The sequence below is a fragment of the Arachis hypogaea genome, chromosome 15 (assembly GCF_003086295.3).
Source record: "Arachis hypogaea cultivar Tifrunner chromosome 15, arahy.Tifrunner.gnm2.J5K5, whole genome shotgun sequence".
NCBI classification, from domain to species: Eukaryota; Viridiplantae; Streptophyta; class Magnoliopsida; order Fabales; family Fabaceae; genus Arachis; species Arachis hypogaea.
Genome location: NC_092050.1, coordinates 30,498,483 through 30,514,670, shown reverse-complemented (window position 1 = coordinate 30,514,670; position 16,188 = coordinate 30,498,483). Strand labels below are relative to the sequence as shown.

At 30.4% G+C, this 16,188-nt stretch overlaps 2 protein-coding genes across 7 annotated transcripts; one reads left to right on the top strand and one right to left on the bottom strand.

Annotated features, from left to right (window-relative positions):
- The first annotated feature begins 471 nt into the window (after nt 1-471).
- LOC112750105 (uncharacterized) lies at nt 472-5,069 on the top strand. 6 transcript variants are annotated; one of them, XM_025798659.3, is made up of 9 exons: nt 472-587; nt 663-747; nt 981-1,661; nt 1,786-2,202; nt 2,306-2,370; nt 2,840-2,936; nt 3,061-3,135; nt 3,326-3,437; nt 4,237-5,069. In XM_025798659.3, the coding sequence occupies exons 3-9, from the start codon at nt 981-983 to the stop codon at nt 4,239-4,241; spliced, it is 1,452 nt and encodes a 483-aa protein (XP_025654444.1). In that variant the 5' UTR covers nt 472-587; nt 663-747; the 3' UTR covers nt 4,242-5,069. The 6 variants fall into 6 exon arrangements, with proteins under 6 accessions (XP_025654444.1, XP_025654442.1, XP_072075091.1 ...); XM_025798657.3 differs by having other exon boundaries at nt 977-1,661; XM_072218990.1 differs by lacking the exon at nt 3,061-3,135.
- Nucleotides 5,070-5,110: 41 nt separating this feature from the next.
- On the bottom strand, nt 5,111-8,201 carry LOC112750104 (formin-like protein 4). Its single transcript, XM_025798655.3, has 2 exons — nt 6,764-8,201; nt 5,111-6,664 (listed from the first exon to the last, which is right to left on the bottom strand). The coding sequence occupies exons 1-2, from the start codon at nt 8,164-8,166 to the stop codon at nt 5,449-5,451; spliced, it is 2,619 nt and encodes an 872-aa protein (XP_025654440.1). The 5' UTR covers nt 8,167-8,201; the 3' UTR covers nt 5,111-5,448.
- Between the last annotated feature and the right edge of the window lie 7,987 nt (nt 8,202-16,188).

The following is a 16,188-nucleotide window of genomic DNA, read 5'->3' as shown; positions in this document are numbered from 1 at the left end:
ATATTGTCTAATAATACCAAATATTTAAATCAATACAAATAACACAATCTTATGTATTAGTCTAAAGTCTTATGCATTCTAAACATAAAAAATTAATTTATAGTCTTATCATGACTAATAACACAAAATATTAAGGTTTACAATACTTAAATTCCACATAAGAATAGTCATGATCCATCACTAATAACACAAAATATTAATTGTGTATGATGACCGGGCCACCGGGCCGACTTCGACTGACCCGAGCTATGACCCGACCCAAAATAATGACCGGGTCTATTTTTGAGACTCGTACCCGACCCTAAACTCGATGAAATCACACCAAATTAATCCTTAAAGTGTTCGGGACTGGACCGGACCTTCGGACCGGGTCGGGTCTGTGCACCCCTAATGTATACTAGACAAATATCAATAAATATTGTATTTAAAATATATCCGTAAAAATAAAATATTATAAATTAAAGAATCGCACCTGTCCCTACTCCCTTGTGTTTTCACTCTAGTGATCTATAGTCTTCATGTCTGGGAATTTATTTTAGGGTCCTCTTTTGGTCCCATTGTGGCCACTGATTCTTAACTCTTCCATGGTTTGTTCAGTACTTCAGTGAGATATCAATGAACGATTATATTATTTTTTTATTATTATAATTTCTTCTTTACAGGCCATTGTAGCTGAGTAATAATTCTTGGTTCTTCCATTGCTGAATGAATTTGGTGTAGGTGCGAACCTTATCTGAAAGTTTAAAGGTAAACCCCATTTCTCATTAATGTTGTTTCAGATTAAAGTTTCAATCTTTTTTGTCTTTTTTTTCCTGCAAATATCTGGCTCAACGGTTTTGTGGATTCACCAATTGATGATGGTGTTTTTCTTTTTGGTGGTAGTCTGAGTTGTACTTGTGTTGGTTGCTTGCAATTATGAACACAATTTGTTGATTTTATTATATTTTGTAAAATGTTATTGTCTCTGCTATTTAAGCAAGATGGGAGAAACATCAGCTTCCAATGATGGCTTGCAAGCTTCTGTTTCATTGGGTAGATTTGAGAATGATTCATTGTCCTGGGAGAGATGGTCTTCTTTCTCTCCAAACAAGTACATGGAGGAGGTTGAGAAGTGTGCCACACCTGGATCAGTGGCACAGAAAAAAGCCTACTTTGAAGCTCATTACAAGAAGATTGCTGCCCGCAAAGCCGAATTGCTTGCACAAGAGAAGCAAAATGGGGAAGGTTCTTCCGGATCAGAAGATCAAAATGGTATGCATATCACTGGCGAAAATTCCGGTGCTGGTGCAGTCTTTGATGTTTTGAAAAAACCAGGTTATGTTGAAGTGGTTAAGATAGAATCTAGTTCTGTTGATGAGATTAGTAGGAGCTACATAGTTTCTAGAGATTATGTAAGTTCTTCAGCCAAGGCAGAGAATGAAGAACTGAAAACCAGATCACATAGTTCGCAGTTGACAGATAAGGCTGAAGAAGTTGTCAGCACGAAACAAGAAGAAAGTATTGATGCTGAAGTTGAAGATGTGAAGGAAATTTTGCATGTCGTGTACAATGTCAAGGAGACAGGAAATGCCACAGAAGTTGAAGTAAAAGAACTGACACTGGATCATACTAAGGATGTTGAAGCAAAGCATCTGACATTGGATCATCCTAGGGAATATAAGGTTTGCATTCCTATATCTGTTGAATTCATCTTCATTTTCGGGAAAACATTGGTGAAATCATAATTTTTCTTGCTTCAAGATTGGCTCTACCCAGTTGCCTGTTCTCACCATCTATTTTTGATAGGTTACCCCCATAAAAAGGGAAAGCAATGTGGCCAAGACAAAGAAGACATCAATGCAACCTACACCTAAGATATCCCAAATTTCAACACCAAGAAGTTCAAGTTCAAAGCCTACATTAACTCAAACAAAGCTACCAGCATCCAGTTCTTCTACTAAAAATGCAGATTCTCCATCTTTATCAAGGAAGCAAATTACTTCAAGTGGCCAGAGCAGAAAAGTTGCTAACAAATCCCTGCACATGTCCATGAGCTTGGGACTAAGTAATCATGATCCGGCTCCTCATAGTACAGTGGGGAAATCTTTAATAATGCAGAAAATGGGAGATAAGGACATAGTGAGACGAGCATTTAAGACATTCCAGAACAATTACAACCAGCCAAAATTATCTGGTGAAGACAGATCCTTGGTGAAAAGACAGGTAGCTAGTGTGGAAAATCATTATGAACAATTGTTGTTTACTGTTGATATGTCGGTACTGTCGCATTGATTTGAGAATGCTTTCCTATGTATATCTTGGGCAGGTTCCTGCAAGGGGGACAAAGCCAAAGGTTTCTACCTCTACAGCTTCGCAGAAAGAAAATGGACAGTACGTAAATTTTTGCTGGACTGATAATGTGTTTTGATTTGCACCCGTTTAATTCCTTAATGCATTCTGTGTAACCCCACTTTGTTTATCAATTACATTCGGTTGATGCATCTCGACAAAATTTCAAATGTGTGTTTTGCTTTAGCCTACCATCAGATGATATCGTGTTTTTGTTTTGTTTTCCTCAAGAGTACAAACTTATCAACCATAAAGACTGCATAAATGATGAAACATTGGAAGTTAATGTTATATGAAGTAATTCAGTTTTGGTTATACTTAGCTCTAACTTGATCCATCCACAAATATTCCTTAATTGAAATTTAGCTCATAAAACAATCCGTAAAACCATCGTTGTATTTTTTATTGAGTTAAAAAGTTGTATTAGAAAATATGATTACCTTTATTGATGTAATGTAACATGAGGTCAATTTTCTATGTTATGACTCTGTTGAAGTTTTTTCTATAATAGGCCAACAAAGGTTGAGAGTATTGATAGAAGAAGTGCAAATTCTGTACGAGCTACTTCAGTTCTGAGAAGAGATGTTAGAGCGGAGAAAGGGAAAGAGGTAAGAAGTGGCTCTTGATGTTTGCATTAGATTTCCTTTGATACTGGGAGTTCTCATTGGATTTTGAAAGTAATGCTTATTTCTACTGACCAAAAAATGCTCTCGCCTTTTGTCTTTTAAACAGTCCTTTAGAAAAATAGAGGAAAAATCGAATACAAAAGTGGCGGTAGAAAGAACACGCCTTCAACCAAAAATAAAGGTTCTCTTTCATATATCACAGTGTTTCTCTATGGAAGATATGTGCATACATTTATAGTGAATCAAAGGCAACTGCTTAAAATATGTAGCTGAATTTTATAGGATGGGTAATCTTAGGTTATATTGTTATTTTCAAGTAGATAATATGCATAAATTGGATGTTTTTCTGAACTATCTATTCTTCAATGCAGGAGGAAAAAGAGGCAGAGATGAAAAAGAGAACACCTAATTTCAAGGGTTACACCTCTACCAGCATATTGGCCAGGACAAAAAGTGTCAAAGACAAAGAGTCATTCAGAAAAGGTATGCATTATACATCTCATTTTTCATTTATTTATTTATAATTTTATGCAAAACACCCTCATGTACCCGTATTTGTACCTGGTACAGGCACTGCATTCCTACCTATGCATCATCTTGGTAATTTGTAGTGTTTATTGCCTTACAATTTATATGTGCCTAAACTTACATCAAACAATCTAAATATCATCTGCTATTACATTTTAAAGACAATTGTATAAATATTACATATCTAAAAGCTTTACCTTTAACTTGAAGTCAGCTAAAGCTTGGACTATGGAGATTTGTGAGACACTTGGCTGTCTAGTTTTGCTGTTAGACTTATTTTTTCCACTGTCAAAATGAACTTGTATAATGTTTGGTGGGTCAGAATAGAGATAGTAGTAGGAGTTCTTGCTGTGCACATTCTAACAGCATTTCTAGGAAACACTCCCTGTGAGATATGAACATTTGCTGACAAATCGCCCAGTCTTTACCTCGACTGCATGATGAATCCTTTTAAACTAGGAACTTGATTACAAACTTCTAAATTATACGGATTTCCAGTAGTTAAACCTATTAAATACTAACTCATTTTCATAATTTAGAAACATCCCCAATTCTTTTTGAGTGGTAATATCGATACTTTATTTACATGTATGCGCCGGAGCCCAGGCAGAAAAGAGGGTCCGGTGTGGGGTGAATTCAAAAAATTGGATTAAATGAAGCATTGACAAAGGCTGCATGTTCTAAACTTATATTCCAGCTTACAAATATTCAGTTCCTGTATTGGATAATCATTCAATGTATTTTATTCGTCCAGGGTGATGCTAAGATTGGGAACCCTTTGTAGCTGCCCACCGCCACAGGTGGTGAAGGTAAAGATAAAGAGAGATCAAAGAAAAAGAAAGAGTGAAAAAAAGAATCTCAAATACACCATTGATTCAGATATATGATAGTATATCTTATATCTGTTGAGGGGAAACTTTTATCGGAGCTCGTGAATCATGGAAGGACTAGAAGGAAGAAATTAATTGAAAATGGCATCTATAGTTGATAATTAATTTCTTCCCTCACACCCCCTTCAACAATAAGATTTAGACAACATTGTACAATGTCTTTAATGATGTTGTTTTTCTTTTTATTTTAGGCATACATTTCTTGTAGGTAGTTGCTCCTTTTACATGTTCCCCTCTTGAGTCTTGATCCATTGTAGACCATTATCAAACAAAAATGCTTAGGTTTATATAGTTGCAGCAACCAATTATCCCATTCACGTGCAATAGTGCAAGACCTTCTTGTTATGTGGGGAAACAGGGTGAAGAATTTCCAGAATCAGGTAATCCAAGACTTGTAAAGTTGGCTACAAGATGCAGATTCACTCGAGCTTGGCATGTATACGTTCTTCAATAAGCTCTCTATTTGTTACTATATGTTGATAATCATATTACCTACGTCAGTAAGAATTGTACTAGAAACTTAGAATGCAGTTAGTTTAGTTCTATAGGAGTTTGAGTTGCCCCGTTTTTAGTCTTTCTAGTGTTTAATACTTCTACATGTATTAAATTCATGTATAAGTACTGAGTAGTGGGGAGCATATTTACTACGATCCTTGTAATAATAATAAATGGTAAAAGAACTTACTTGTCTATCTGATATCACTGATTAGATGAATTGAAGATGTGTATCGAAAGAAATTGAAAGAATCAAAGATCCTTGTACACCATTAGAACCTAAAAGCTTCTCCAAGAAAATGGTTCTCTATACAAAATTCCAAATGAAATTGTGCAGTTACACGTTGAAAAGTGAAAACATTCCAAATTTCCAATCATTTTGGCCCTTGCAATGTTGTTTTTCATTATGGGGTTTGAAATCTACCTTTTGATGTACAATAAAACGCTCAGATAAAAAAAAATTTGAATTGTTCAGGCCTATGGTAACCTTGGTTATCTCTAGTGACTAAGATTAGGCCAAACCAGGATTCCTTTGAGCTGCTTGCTATGTTCAAGTGGGATCAAAACCTCAAAAGTCCTTTCTACTTTGTGCCCTTCCTCTTCTGCATGTTACGAGCAATCTCAATGCATGCTTGATCAACCATTCCCAGAAAATCCTTCACTATCTCAAACAGTTGAAGTGGTTGTTCACTCTCTTTCCATGCCCCTCCTCCTTGATAATAAGCTGTTGTTTTCTTCACAAGCTGCATCACCCTTCCATGTTCTTCACTCACCAATTTCACTTCTTCCTCGGCTTCTGATAGAAAACGGTTCATTTCTCTTGCAAAATTCCCTCCTTTATCATTTCCTCCACACTTCAAAACGAGTTGTCGAATCTCAGCTATCCTTGCTGAAAGTGCTGAGATTGAACCAACAAAACTTTTGTAATCTGTTAGTGTTGCTTTCTTTACATTGGAGAACTCAGAACTGACCCCTCCAACAATTGGCAATCCTAGTATTATGTATTCCCTTTTTCTTTGTTCATCTGAAACAGAATTCTCAGTGTTTCCACTGCTAATACTGCTGCTACTTCTACTTCTGCTGCTACTTCGGCTCATGCTGTAGTCTCGATTGAGAACAGCACGTTTGCCTTCAGATCGGACCACTTCCTCAACCACAAAGTGAAGCAATGTGGTTTTTCCATCGGTGCTCTTCACATCAGAAAGTTTCCTAAGAGAAGCCAAGTTGAAAGCTTGAGCATTACCTCTATGAGTACCTGCATTCATGCGATTTCCGGCCTTGAGCACTGCTTCAAGAAGCTTCAGGAACACTCCTTGGTTCCTAAGCTCCTTACATCCCAACTCAAGTGTCTGCAGAAACTCCTTGATTTCGACAATCTCGGCATCATAGTTCAGCCTGAACAGCATGGCATTCAAGCGCTTAAACACCGAAGGAACAGCTTTGAGAGTATGATACAGGAAGGACTCCGCTGCAGGAAGGTTTTCAGGATCTCCTCTGTATTGGAGTATTAGAGATTGCTCTTCTTCTGTTGGAGCAACTCTAGAAAGCTTTTCAATGGTGTCTATGTTGAGGCCATGACCATCAAGGAGTGCATCAATGACTTCTTTTCTTGATATTGCAAGAGATTTCAACACAATGGCAGTGTTCTGTGATTTTCTTGGGTCAAGAAGGGTGGATGCCTTTGTTGATGGAGCTGAGGCAGAGGAACCCTTGCTTGGACTCCCTGAATCATTCGCTTTTGGGGTGTTGTGGTTAACAACATAGCCAAAGAGAGCTTCCATAAGATCGTCATCGACCCTGAAGAATTATATGTAAACACTAAGTGCCAAAACAAATGATCAAAATTTGCATATTAGTTTCAGAGAATTGAATGTGATAGGAATATTAGTATTATACCTGAAGGAGCCACGGTCAATTTTGTCCCAAACCATGGAGTGATCAAGATTAGCATTGACTTTATCCCAATGCAGAGGCTTCAGTTTCACTTGACGATTGCCGGTTTCTTGCATATCTTCATCTTTAGATTTGCCTTTTCTCAAGTATGATGGTGCTTCAATAGGGGTAGGAGGTGGTTTTGATGATGACTTTGGATTTCCTCCCTTTGGTGGCCCCTTTCTAGAAGGAATCGGTGGAGGCGGCGGTGGCGGGGCTTGGCTCTTTCTACCAGTAATTGGTGGAAGAGGAGGTGGTTGTGGTGGAGGTGCTTGGCTCTTTCTTTCTGGTACTGGTGGAGGACATGCTGGTGGCACTGCTTGGCTCTTTGGAATTGGTGGCGGAGGTGGTGGAGGTGGCGGCAGTGTAGGTGCTGAACTTTTTCTATCTTGGATTCTTGGAGTGGAAGGTGAAAGTGGTGTAGGAGTTGATGATGAAGAAATGGAGGGTGGTTTTGGTTGTGAATGGCTAACAAAATCAAGTTTATCAAAACCATTAATTGGAGGAGGAGGATGAGGTGGTGGAATCTTCATAATAGTGTATGGTTCTACAGGAAATATATTCAAATGTGAAGAATTTGAAGATAACCCTCTTAGCAAAGGAGTTTCTTGAACATTAGATTCAGGTTGTGTCCTTTGATCATAATATCCTTCGTGATCGCTTTCTTCTTTGTTTTTGTGACTTTTACCCAATACCTCTTTTGAGTTCTTACCATCTTGAAGCCTTTTCCAATATACAACATCCAAACCATTCTCATCAACAATCAGCCCTTTTATGTTACCTTCCATTCTCTCATACACACTCACCTGAGGTTGAGGTCGAGGCTGAGGCAGAGGCACCACAACATTCCTATAATCTCTGTGTGTTGCAGAAGAAGCAGCCATGGTTGTTGTAGTAGTGTTGGTTATGTCAATTCTCTTCTTTGCTCTGAAGCACCTTAGACCTAAGAAGAACACAATTCCACAAACAGCTAGTGTGCATGCTGCAGTTGCAGCTACAGCCTTTGCTACTTTACTGTTTGATGATGGTGATGGAGATGGCGATGATGGCGGTGATTCTTCTGGATTTGTTGTTGGTAATGGTGGTTCTTCTGGTGTTTCAATTGGATAGAAAGTCTCAATGTTCTGAGGATCAAAATTGGTTTGGGAATAACATGTTTGTATAAAAAAAATATGTGAAACAAAGAGAAGGCTCAGAAGAAGCACAGCATTCTTCAGAGCCATAACATTAGAGAATGAAGCATGGATTAGATTACATTCATCACACGGTTTTCTAAATCCTAAGACAAGAAATTTTAATGCACTTTTTCTTCTACTTCTTCTTCTTCTTCTGTTCTTTCCGTTGATTATAATTGAAAGTTTGTCCATTTTCTTGTTATATTGGTTTTGTTAGTGTCTGAAAGTTTCAAAAGAAGTAAGCTGATAAATGTCGTTAGTTGGTAGTTTCCAATTTTATTAAACCATGCAATGACCAACATGACCCTGGATCTTAGAAATGAGTAAATGGCGTAGTTGAGGGGTATTTTAGTACTTTTGTGGCAGGATTTGGTCAAACTACAAAAGGATATGTGAATTAAGTAGTGTTTGAAAGAGACTTGTCACTTGTGCACTATTCCACTAACTATGTCAAACATGTTAATATTGCATGCGGGGTTTGAGGTGGCACTAGAATAATGCTCCAAATCCAAAAGCTTTTTTTCTTTTTCGAGTCAAATGCCATTAATTTATCATCATGGCACAGTTATCCTATCTTTGACTTTGTCTTACTATACTACCAATTATAATTAAAGGTATCTTATTTATATACATTAACTTGCGAGTTATTCTGATTTATATATTGTTGAATGAATTAGTTAACGTGTTCGACCGTGAATATTTAAAAAAAGATAAAGAAAAATAAATTATTAATTAACATACCATACTATTTAGTAGCAAATAATATGTGAGTTAAAATTAAAAATGGTGTCTCATATATTATTTTAATGATTAATGAAAAGTTAGATTAGTTGCTTCTAGAAGCTAAAAAGGCACAAGAAAAAAGGGAGAAGTTCCATTACAGAAATTTGTGGTGAAGGATTTGGTTGACTTGATGGTCATGCTGACGCCAACCTATACAGTAAGAGCAGCTCCAATGAGTGGTCCTCATTCCACTTTTTTCTGACACATGGTGGAATTTATAGTTGGAGAAGGAGAAAGATGAGTTCCTTCACGGAGGCCAAGGCAGAAGAATCCCTCTGAGCAGGAATCAAACATAACCAATGATAACTTGCCACAAGTTACCTTTTAAATAAATACATATAAAATTATAATTAAATAAATAATTATATTAAATAATTAAATTATATTAAATAATTAAATAAAATTAAATTTAATAATAATTATAATAGTTAATTAAATTAAATAATTATAATAATTAATTAAGTGGGACCACAATAGGGACTAAAGTCAGTTCCTCCTAATGGAGAAGAGAGAGATGCTTTGAGTTTATGACACAAAAGTTGATGTGGAGTTACTTCTTATGACAGGTGGACCATAAACAGGAACTTGGATGAGTTTTCTACTGGAGATGGTCTAAGAACATCTCTAATGGATGAGTTCCATTTAATTTTTTCTGACATTTAAGGGACCTACTATTGGAGCATAACCAACATGAGTCCCAGCACGTTGTTTAAGAAGAGAGAGTCTCCATTCAGAGGGACTCATTGTAACCAATAATAACTTGTCACATGACAAGTTATTATAAAAATAAATAATTATATTAAATAATTAAATAATAATTAAATTAATAATAATTATAATAAATAATTATATTTTTATTTGATTAATAATTTATATTAAATAATTAAAGTATAATTAATTTATTAATAATTATAATAATTAATTAGATTAAATAATTAAAATGTTAACATTTACATAATTAAATAATTAAATCATAATTAATTTATTAAATAATTTTTAAAATTTAAAATACTAACTACATTATTAAAATTAACCGTTGTAAGAATTTTTTTGTATTAAGTAATTTTATAAATTAGTATAATTTTGAATTATATATTGTGTATTATTGTTATGTATGAATTTGTTTAATATTAATATTTTTTAATAGTGAATTATTTTTAAATTTATAAATTTAAAATATTATTGAAAAAATTAATTATATTAAGTTTAAGTATTTTAATTAATTAATTAAGTGGGACTACAATGGGACTAAAGTGAGTTCTTTCTAATGGAGAAGAGAGAGATGTTTTGAGTTTCTATTTACTGTTTATGAAGCAAAAGCTGATGTGGAGTTACTTTTTATGACAAGTGGGCCATAAATATGAACTGAAATGAGTTCCCTACTGGAGATGGTCTAAGGATCCAAGATGTTTTGTTTGAACTTTGAAAGACAAATGCTCTTGTGGAGACATCGTTAAGTGAAGATCATATTGTAAATTGTTAAATTATTTAATATATTTAATTTAAATATATTTGATTAAATAATTTAAATATTCATAATATTATTTTTATGTGAAGATAATTTTATGAAAGTATATCTATTTTTTAAAATGGGAGTCACTTAGATAAAGATGTTAAAAATATTTTTTTAAAAATATTTTTAAAAAATTAAAATTTAACACATATAATTAATTAAACTGTGTTATTTTTATTAAAATTAAACCGGACAAATTAATTTATCTAAAAAATTAACAAATTAAATTTTAAACTGATCTAAATTAATATTTTTTTATAAAAAATAACTAATATCTCTATTATAAAAAATATTAAAATAACTAAAATATCGATATTATATAAATATATATATATATATATATATATATTAATTTTGAAAATTCTAAATCCTAATCCTATGACGTCAGAGAAGAAAAAAATTAAAATTTAGGATTCTCAAAATTAATATATATAATAAAAGTATTTTAGTTATTTTCTATAATAGGTGTATTGTAGTCATTTTTTATAAAAAATAATATTAATTTAGACCGATTCAAAATTTAATTAACTATTTTTTAATTAAATTAAATTGTCTGATCTAATTTTGATAAAAATAATATAATTTAATTGATTATATATATTAAATTTTAATTATTAAAAAATATCTTAAAAAAAAAATATTTTAAACGTTTTTAGCAGAATAATTCCCTTTTAAAATGGCCTATTTCTATTTGTATGGTGTAGTAGTTGAAAACTAATATACATGCATAGTGTTGTATCTTCACATATATATGAATCAATTCTCTTTCTCATAGGATTAACGTGAGATTATTATTTGCATTAAGTCACCGTTGGTTACTATGTAGGAGTTATTAAAAACATATATAAAAAAAATAGCTACTCATATGTAAATGATAATTACCATGCTGTAAATACACATTATATTAAATAATTTAATTAAATATATTAAATTATTTATCCGTTTTCAATTATTATCTTTATCTGAGTAACCGAAAAAAGAAAAAGAAAAATATCAACAAATCAAGCTCAATTAACATCTCATTATATATGTTTTACTATTATATCATGTGTAACATAAAAAATAAAAATATAAAAAAAGTTTTAAATAATAGTGTTTGTAAAAATATATAAACTAATATTAATATTGTGAAATTGACTTGTCTTTCACTACCTTCCAAGGTGCTTCAGATTTCTTAGTGTAAGGGTGAGCACGGGTAGCGGGTACCTGATTATCCGTCCGAACTCGAACCGAATCAATTAAATTGATTTTGAAATCAATGGGTAATCGGATCCAATCCGAATCAAACCGATAGTTTTTGTTAGTAATTGGTTCGGATATCGGTTTTAGGGATGCGAAACCCGAAGTAACCCGCAAACCCGATCATATATTAATTAAATAACAAAAAATAAAAAAATATATATAGCTTTTTCATTAGACAATGATTATACATTATTAATATGTTTGGATTTTAATGAGTTTAGTTTTTAATGTATTTGGTGTTTAACATGTTTGGATTATTTCTATTGATGTTACATGTATATTGTACTTATTGAATTTTTAAGATAAAAATTTGGAGTTTTTTTATGAATTTCAAAGTCATCGAATACCCAATTATCCGAACCGAATCAATCCGTTCTTATGACCAACCTAATGGAATGTTGGTAAAGTTAATTTTTTTGAGAGGAGCTTGATTTTTTATTGATGAATTATTGTTTCCACGGAGCTTTGTATGTAGGCCAAGTTCAAGTTCCATCCCGTCCATGCTTTCTATGTCTGCTTGGAAATCTTCGAAGTGGAGCATATAATGAGATTGGATTTTCTCAATTTAAATTCAATTTTGGTAAATTCGTGTCAAACTCGGAGATGCAATTTCAACGATTGGTAATATATTCAAATTTTCTTATTTTAAGCTTTTCGTAATTAAAATAATTTTATGACATATTGTGATTTTCTTTTCAGAAATTACCGGTTTTCTTTTGCATCAATGCAATGTCATTGAGGAGAATAAATGTTAGTTTAGTTTCTCGATGTGGCAATTCTATACCTTGTCGCATTGCATGGATAGCGGGTGACGGAGCTTATTTAATAAGAAAATATCTGAATTTGCACAAATTCTAAATGTTCGAACTTATGATGTTGTTTCAGTTGGTAGTCGTTACGAGAATGACTATAATCTATACGTGTCTAAGGATTAGAATATAAAATATTATTTAAGTAATTTAGTTCTAATATTGGTATTTGATTAAATTTGTTTTAGATTAACTTAAATTTAAATTGTTGCCTCAATTTATATATTACGACTATTCTTCTTTAACATGTTATTTTTTAATTTTTTGAATATGAGATTTTTTTTTCGGTTTTTAGGTTATTTTTATTTTTATTTTTATTTGTTCTTGGTATAATTAAGAGAAAAAAATAGTTAAGTTAAAAAAATTGTAAATAATAAATATTATTTTTGATATAATAATTATTTTAATCAATTATGTAAAATTATTATAAACAAATAATAAAATAATTAATAATTGGATACGAATAAATCAACAATAATATTTATTAAAAGTTTACAGGTTCAATAATACTCTTAGTTGTATTTAAATTTTGATAATAAGTTTAATTTACTTATTTTATATAATGAATATATTGGAGATTATATTATTTTTTATAGAATATGAAATTTTTATTCTATATTATTTGACAATTATTTTTTTATTTAATATTATATCTTTTTTAACTATTTAGATAATATATATATTGAGCAAGTATTTCTATTGAATTAATCATAAAGGTTAATAAAACATAATGACATAATTTTTATCTAATTGTAACAAGTATCTCCATTGAAAATATTGTCTAATTATTACCGTGTACAATTAGTGTGTGTATATATATACTGAGTAATAGTGATGGTTTACAATTATTTATTATTTAGAGGATTTATAATTCAGATATAGTTCCTCTTCTGTTTTTTATTTTTTATACCTAATGGCTACTAGCTATGATTATATATATATATATATATATATATATACTCAATAGTATTATCTATGGTAGATTATGTGATGAAAAAGATTGAAAAATAAAGACAAAAATTATAAGATTATAAAAAGTTTCATCCAAATTTGACAAGAACAAGACGACTTATATAGAAATGGTTCTAATTGATGATAATGTTACTTGATTATTTTTTATGATTCTTTCAAGTGATACTAGGTCCAATTTATAAATATTTTTAATAGTTTTATAAGTTCTAATAGCTTTTATATTTAATTTGTTTTACAGTGTGATAAATTCATTGTTCAATCAAGAGTTATTTGGCAAAGATGTTTGAGAATGAACTGATCGAGGGAAGAGTCTATGTCTTCTCAAATTTTGTGATTGAGGAATCAAACAGAATTTATCTTCCAACTGCACACGTGTGTAGAATAACTTTTAAGAAGGAATCACATATAGTAAATACGGTCGATAATTGTAAAATTTCTGATAATCATTTCAATTTTCTTACTCATGTTGATATATTGAAACAAACAAATAAACAGTCTAACTTATTTGGTATGTAGTTAATTTGTATTAACCTACACAAAATTATTTTTTTTATTTTAATTTTTGCCAAGAAATTATATAATAGCATGTTTTATCGATAATATAAATTTTAACATTTAATTTATACAAATGTTTGAAATTGTATTGTGACTTTTTTAAAAGTATATCCTTTTATTAATATATTGTTAGTTTATCGTTTAGTATAAAATAAATTGATAAAATCTCTTTAATTTTTAAATAATTTATTATATTATTCATTTATTTGTCCTTAATTTGATACTCTTAATTCAATTTTTTTTAGTTAGATGTTATTGGACTCTTGACAAAAAAAAGAAGAGCTTATATAATGGTAAAAAAAAGAAAAAATGACCATTACATTATAGTTAATTTTCATTATTTGCAGCATGTGAAATTTTAATATTTCACAATGAGATTTTGTTTTGTAATAATTATCTTTTCATATGTAAAATCTTTTATCTTTTTCATAATATATTATTACTTATTTCTCTTAATTTCTGCTTTTATTTAGAAATGAGAAAAAAATAAGGTGAACACTGTGGAATCAATTCACAATCCAATTATTCAATTATCTACGTGATCACCAAGTAACCGAATACATACTTATTCTCTAATTTGCAAAACTTAACAAATACATTGGTAAGCATATTGGTTTAACTTTTTGTTTAATATATTTATTTATGTTATATCTGTAGTCATATTATATCTATTTTTACGTATATATCTTTTTGAAAAATACTCTTAATATTTTTTAATGGTATATTAAATTAATATTTTAAAATTAACTGTAACATATGATAAAAATAAAAATTAAACTAAATAGATATTACAAACACAAACACAGGCACAACCCATTTAACCCTACTCCAAACACAATCAGAGTAAAAAACTTTCTAACCCACTCATTTAACTACCTCACCAACTTTCATAAATCTACCTGCTAGCAATTTTCCTCTTCCCCAACCAAGATCATAAAACTCATCATAATTGGGGGTTTAACTGTTACCTGTTACAACCAAGTCACAAACAACCCTAAACTCAAATAAGTGAACAAATCTAGCAGTCACTCAACGACATAAAGAACAAACCTGTCGCACTGTCACGTGCTTGTCATCGCTGCCCACCCGTTGTGCTGGTCACATGCTCGCCATTAGAGTAGATTAATAAAAACAATTAATAACTATATTAGAGTTGATATACTTAACACCAGATTTAGACAAAATAAACAACACATGACATGTTACTTTTTTTTATTATTAATCAAATGATTATAATTCAATTTAGTTTTAACAAAATAACTTAAAATTATAATTTTAATTTTATCACGTGCATGATACGAATTATTACACTTCTTAGCATACTAAAAATGCATGTTGTTTGAGAATAAAAAATACTACTTACTCTTTAAATTTCAACCTTTAGTCAATCTTTTAATTTAAATAATATTATTTAATTAAAATTTAATTAAAATAAATTTTTTTAAAATAAACACATAGTTAATTAAAATTAATTTAAATTTTAAACACTAATTTTTTTTTAATTTCTTATATATCCACATAATAAAGCAGTTACCTTACTCATTCATTTTCTTCTCTCTCTCGTATACATGCTCTCTCTCTCTTTAAAGTGAAGCAGGTCTCCATGGACTCCATGTACGTAAAGTAGATAAAATCAATAAAAAATTTTTTTCTTCTTTGCAGGTAAAGAAACACTTGCTTGAATATGTACTTAATATATTATTATTATTATTATTATTTGTTTCATTGTTTATGTGACTACCAATTTTGTATTTTACTTTTTTTTTATCCTAGTATGTTAAGGAATATAAGAATCAACTTCTTTGGTTATGTTTAAAAATATAATAATTTATTTATTTAATAATAACTAGACTGATCTTATTTAATTTTAATAATGAAGTTGTTATAAATAAAATAATTTATATTTTAATTTGTTTGAGTAAATTTATCATAAAAAATCAAAATATTTGAGTAATTCATATTTTTTTTTATTCTAGTACCCTTTTTAACATTTTTTTGGACATCTTTTATCTTTTTTCTATTCTAATAAATTTAGTTTAATTTTATATATATATATATATATATATATTAAAATGTGACTTCAATTTTAGATCTGCTCGAAATTCAAATTATGTACAATTATGTTATTTTATATGTGTTGTGAAAATTTAATGTAATATTTTAAATATATTTACACACATCCAAAATAATAAATAACAAAATTAACTTATTAACTAAATAATATTACTTCTTTTTTTCTGTATCTAATTATATTTTAGTTTCGTATGTTTATGTTTAAACATTAATTTTTTTTTTCTCACGTAATTATTTTTGTGGTAGTTTTTTTATTATTTTGTATAT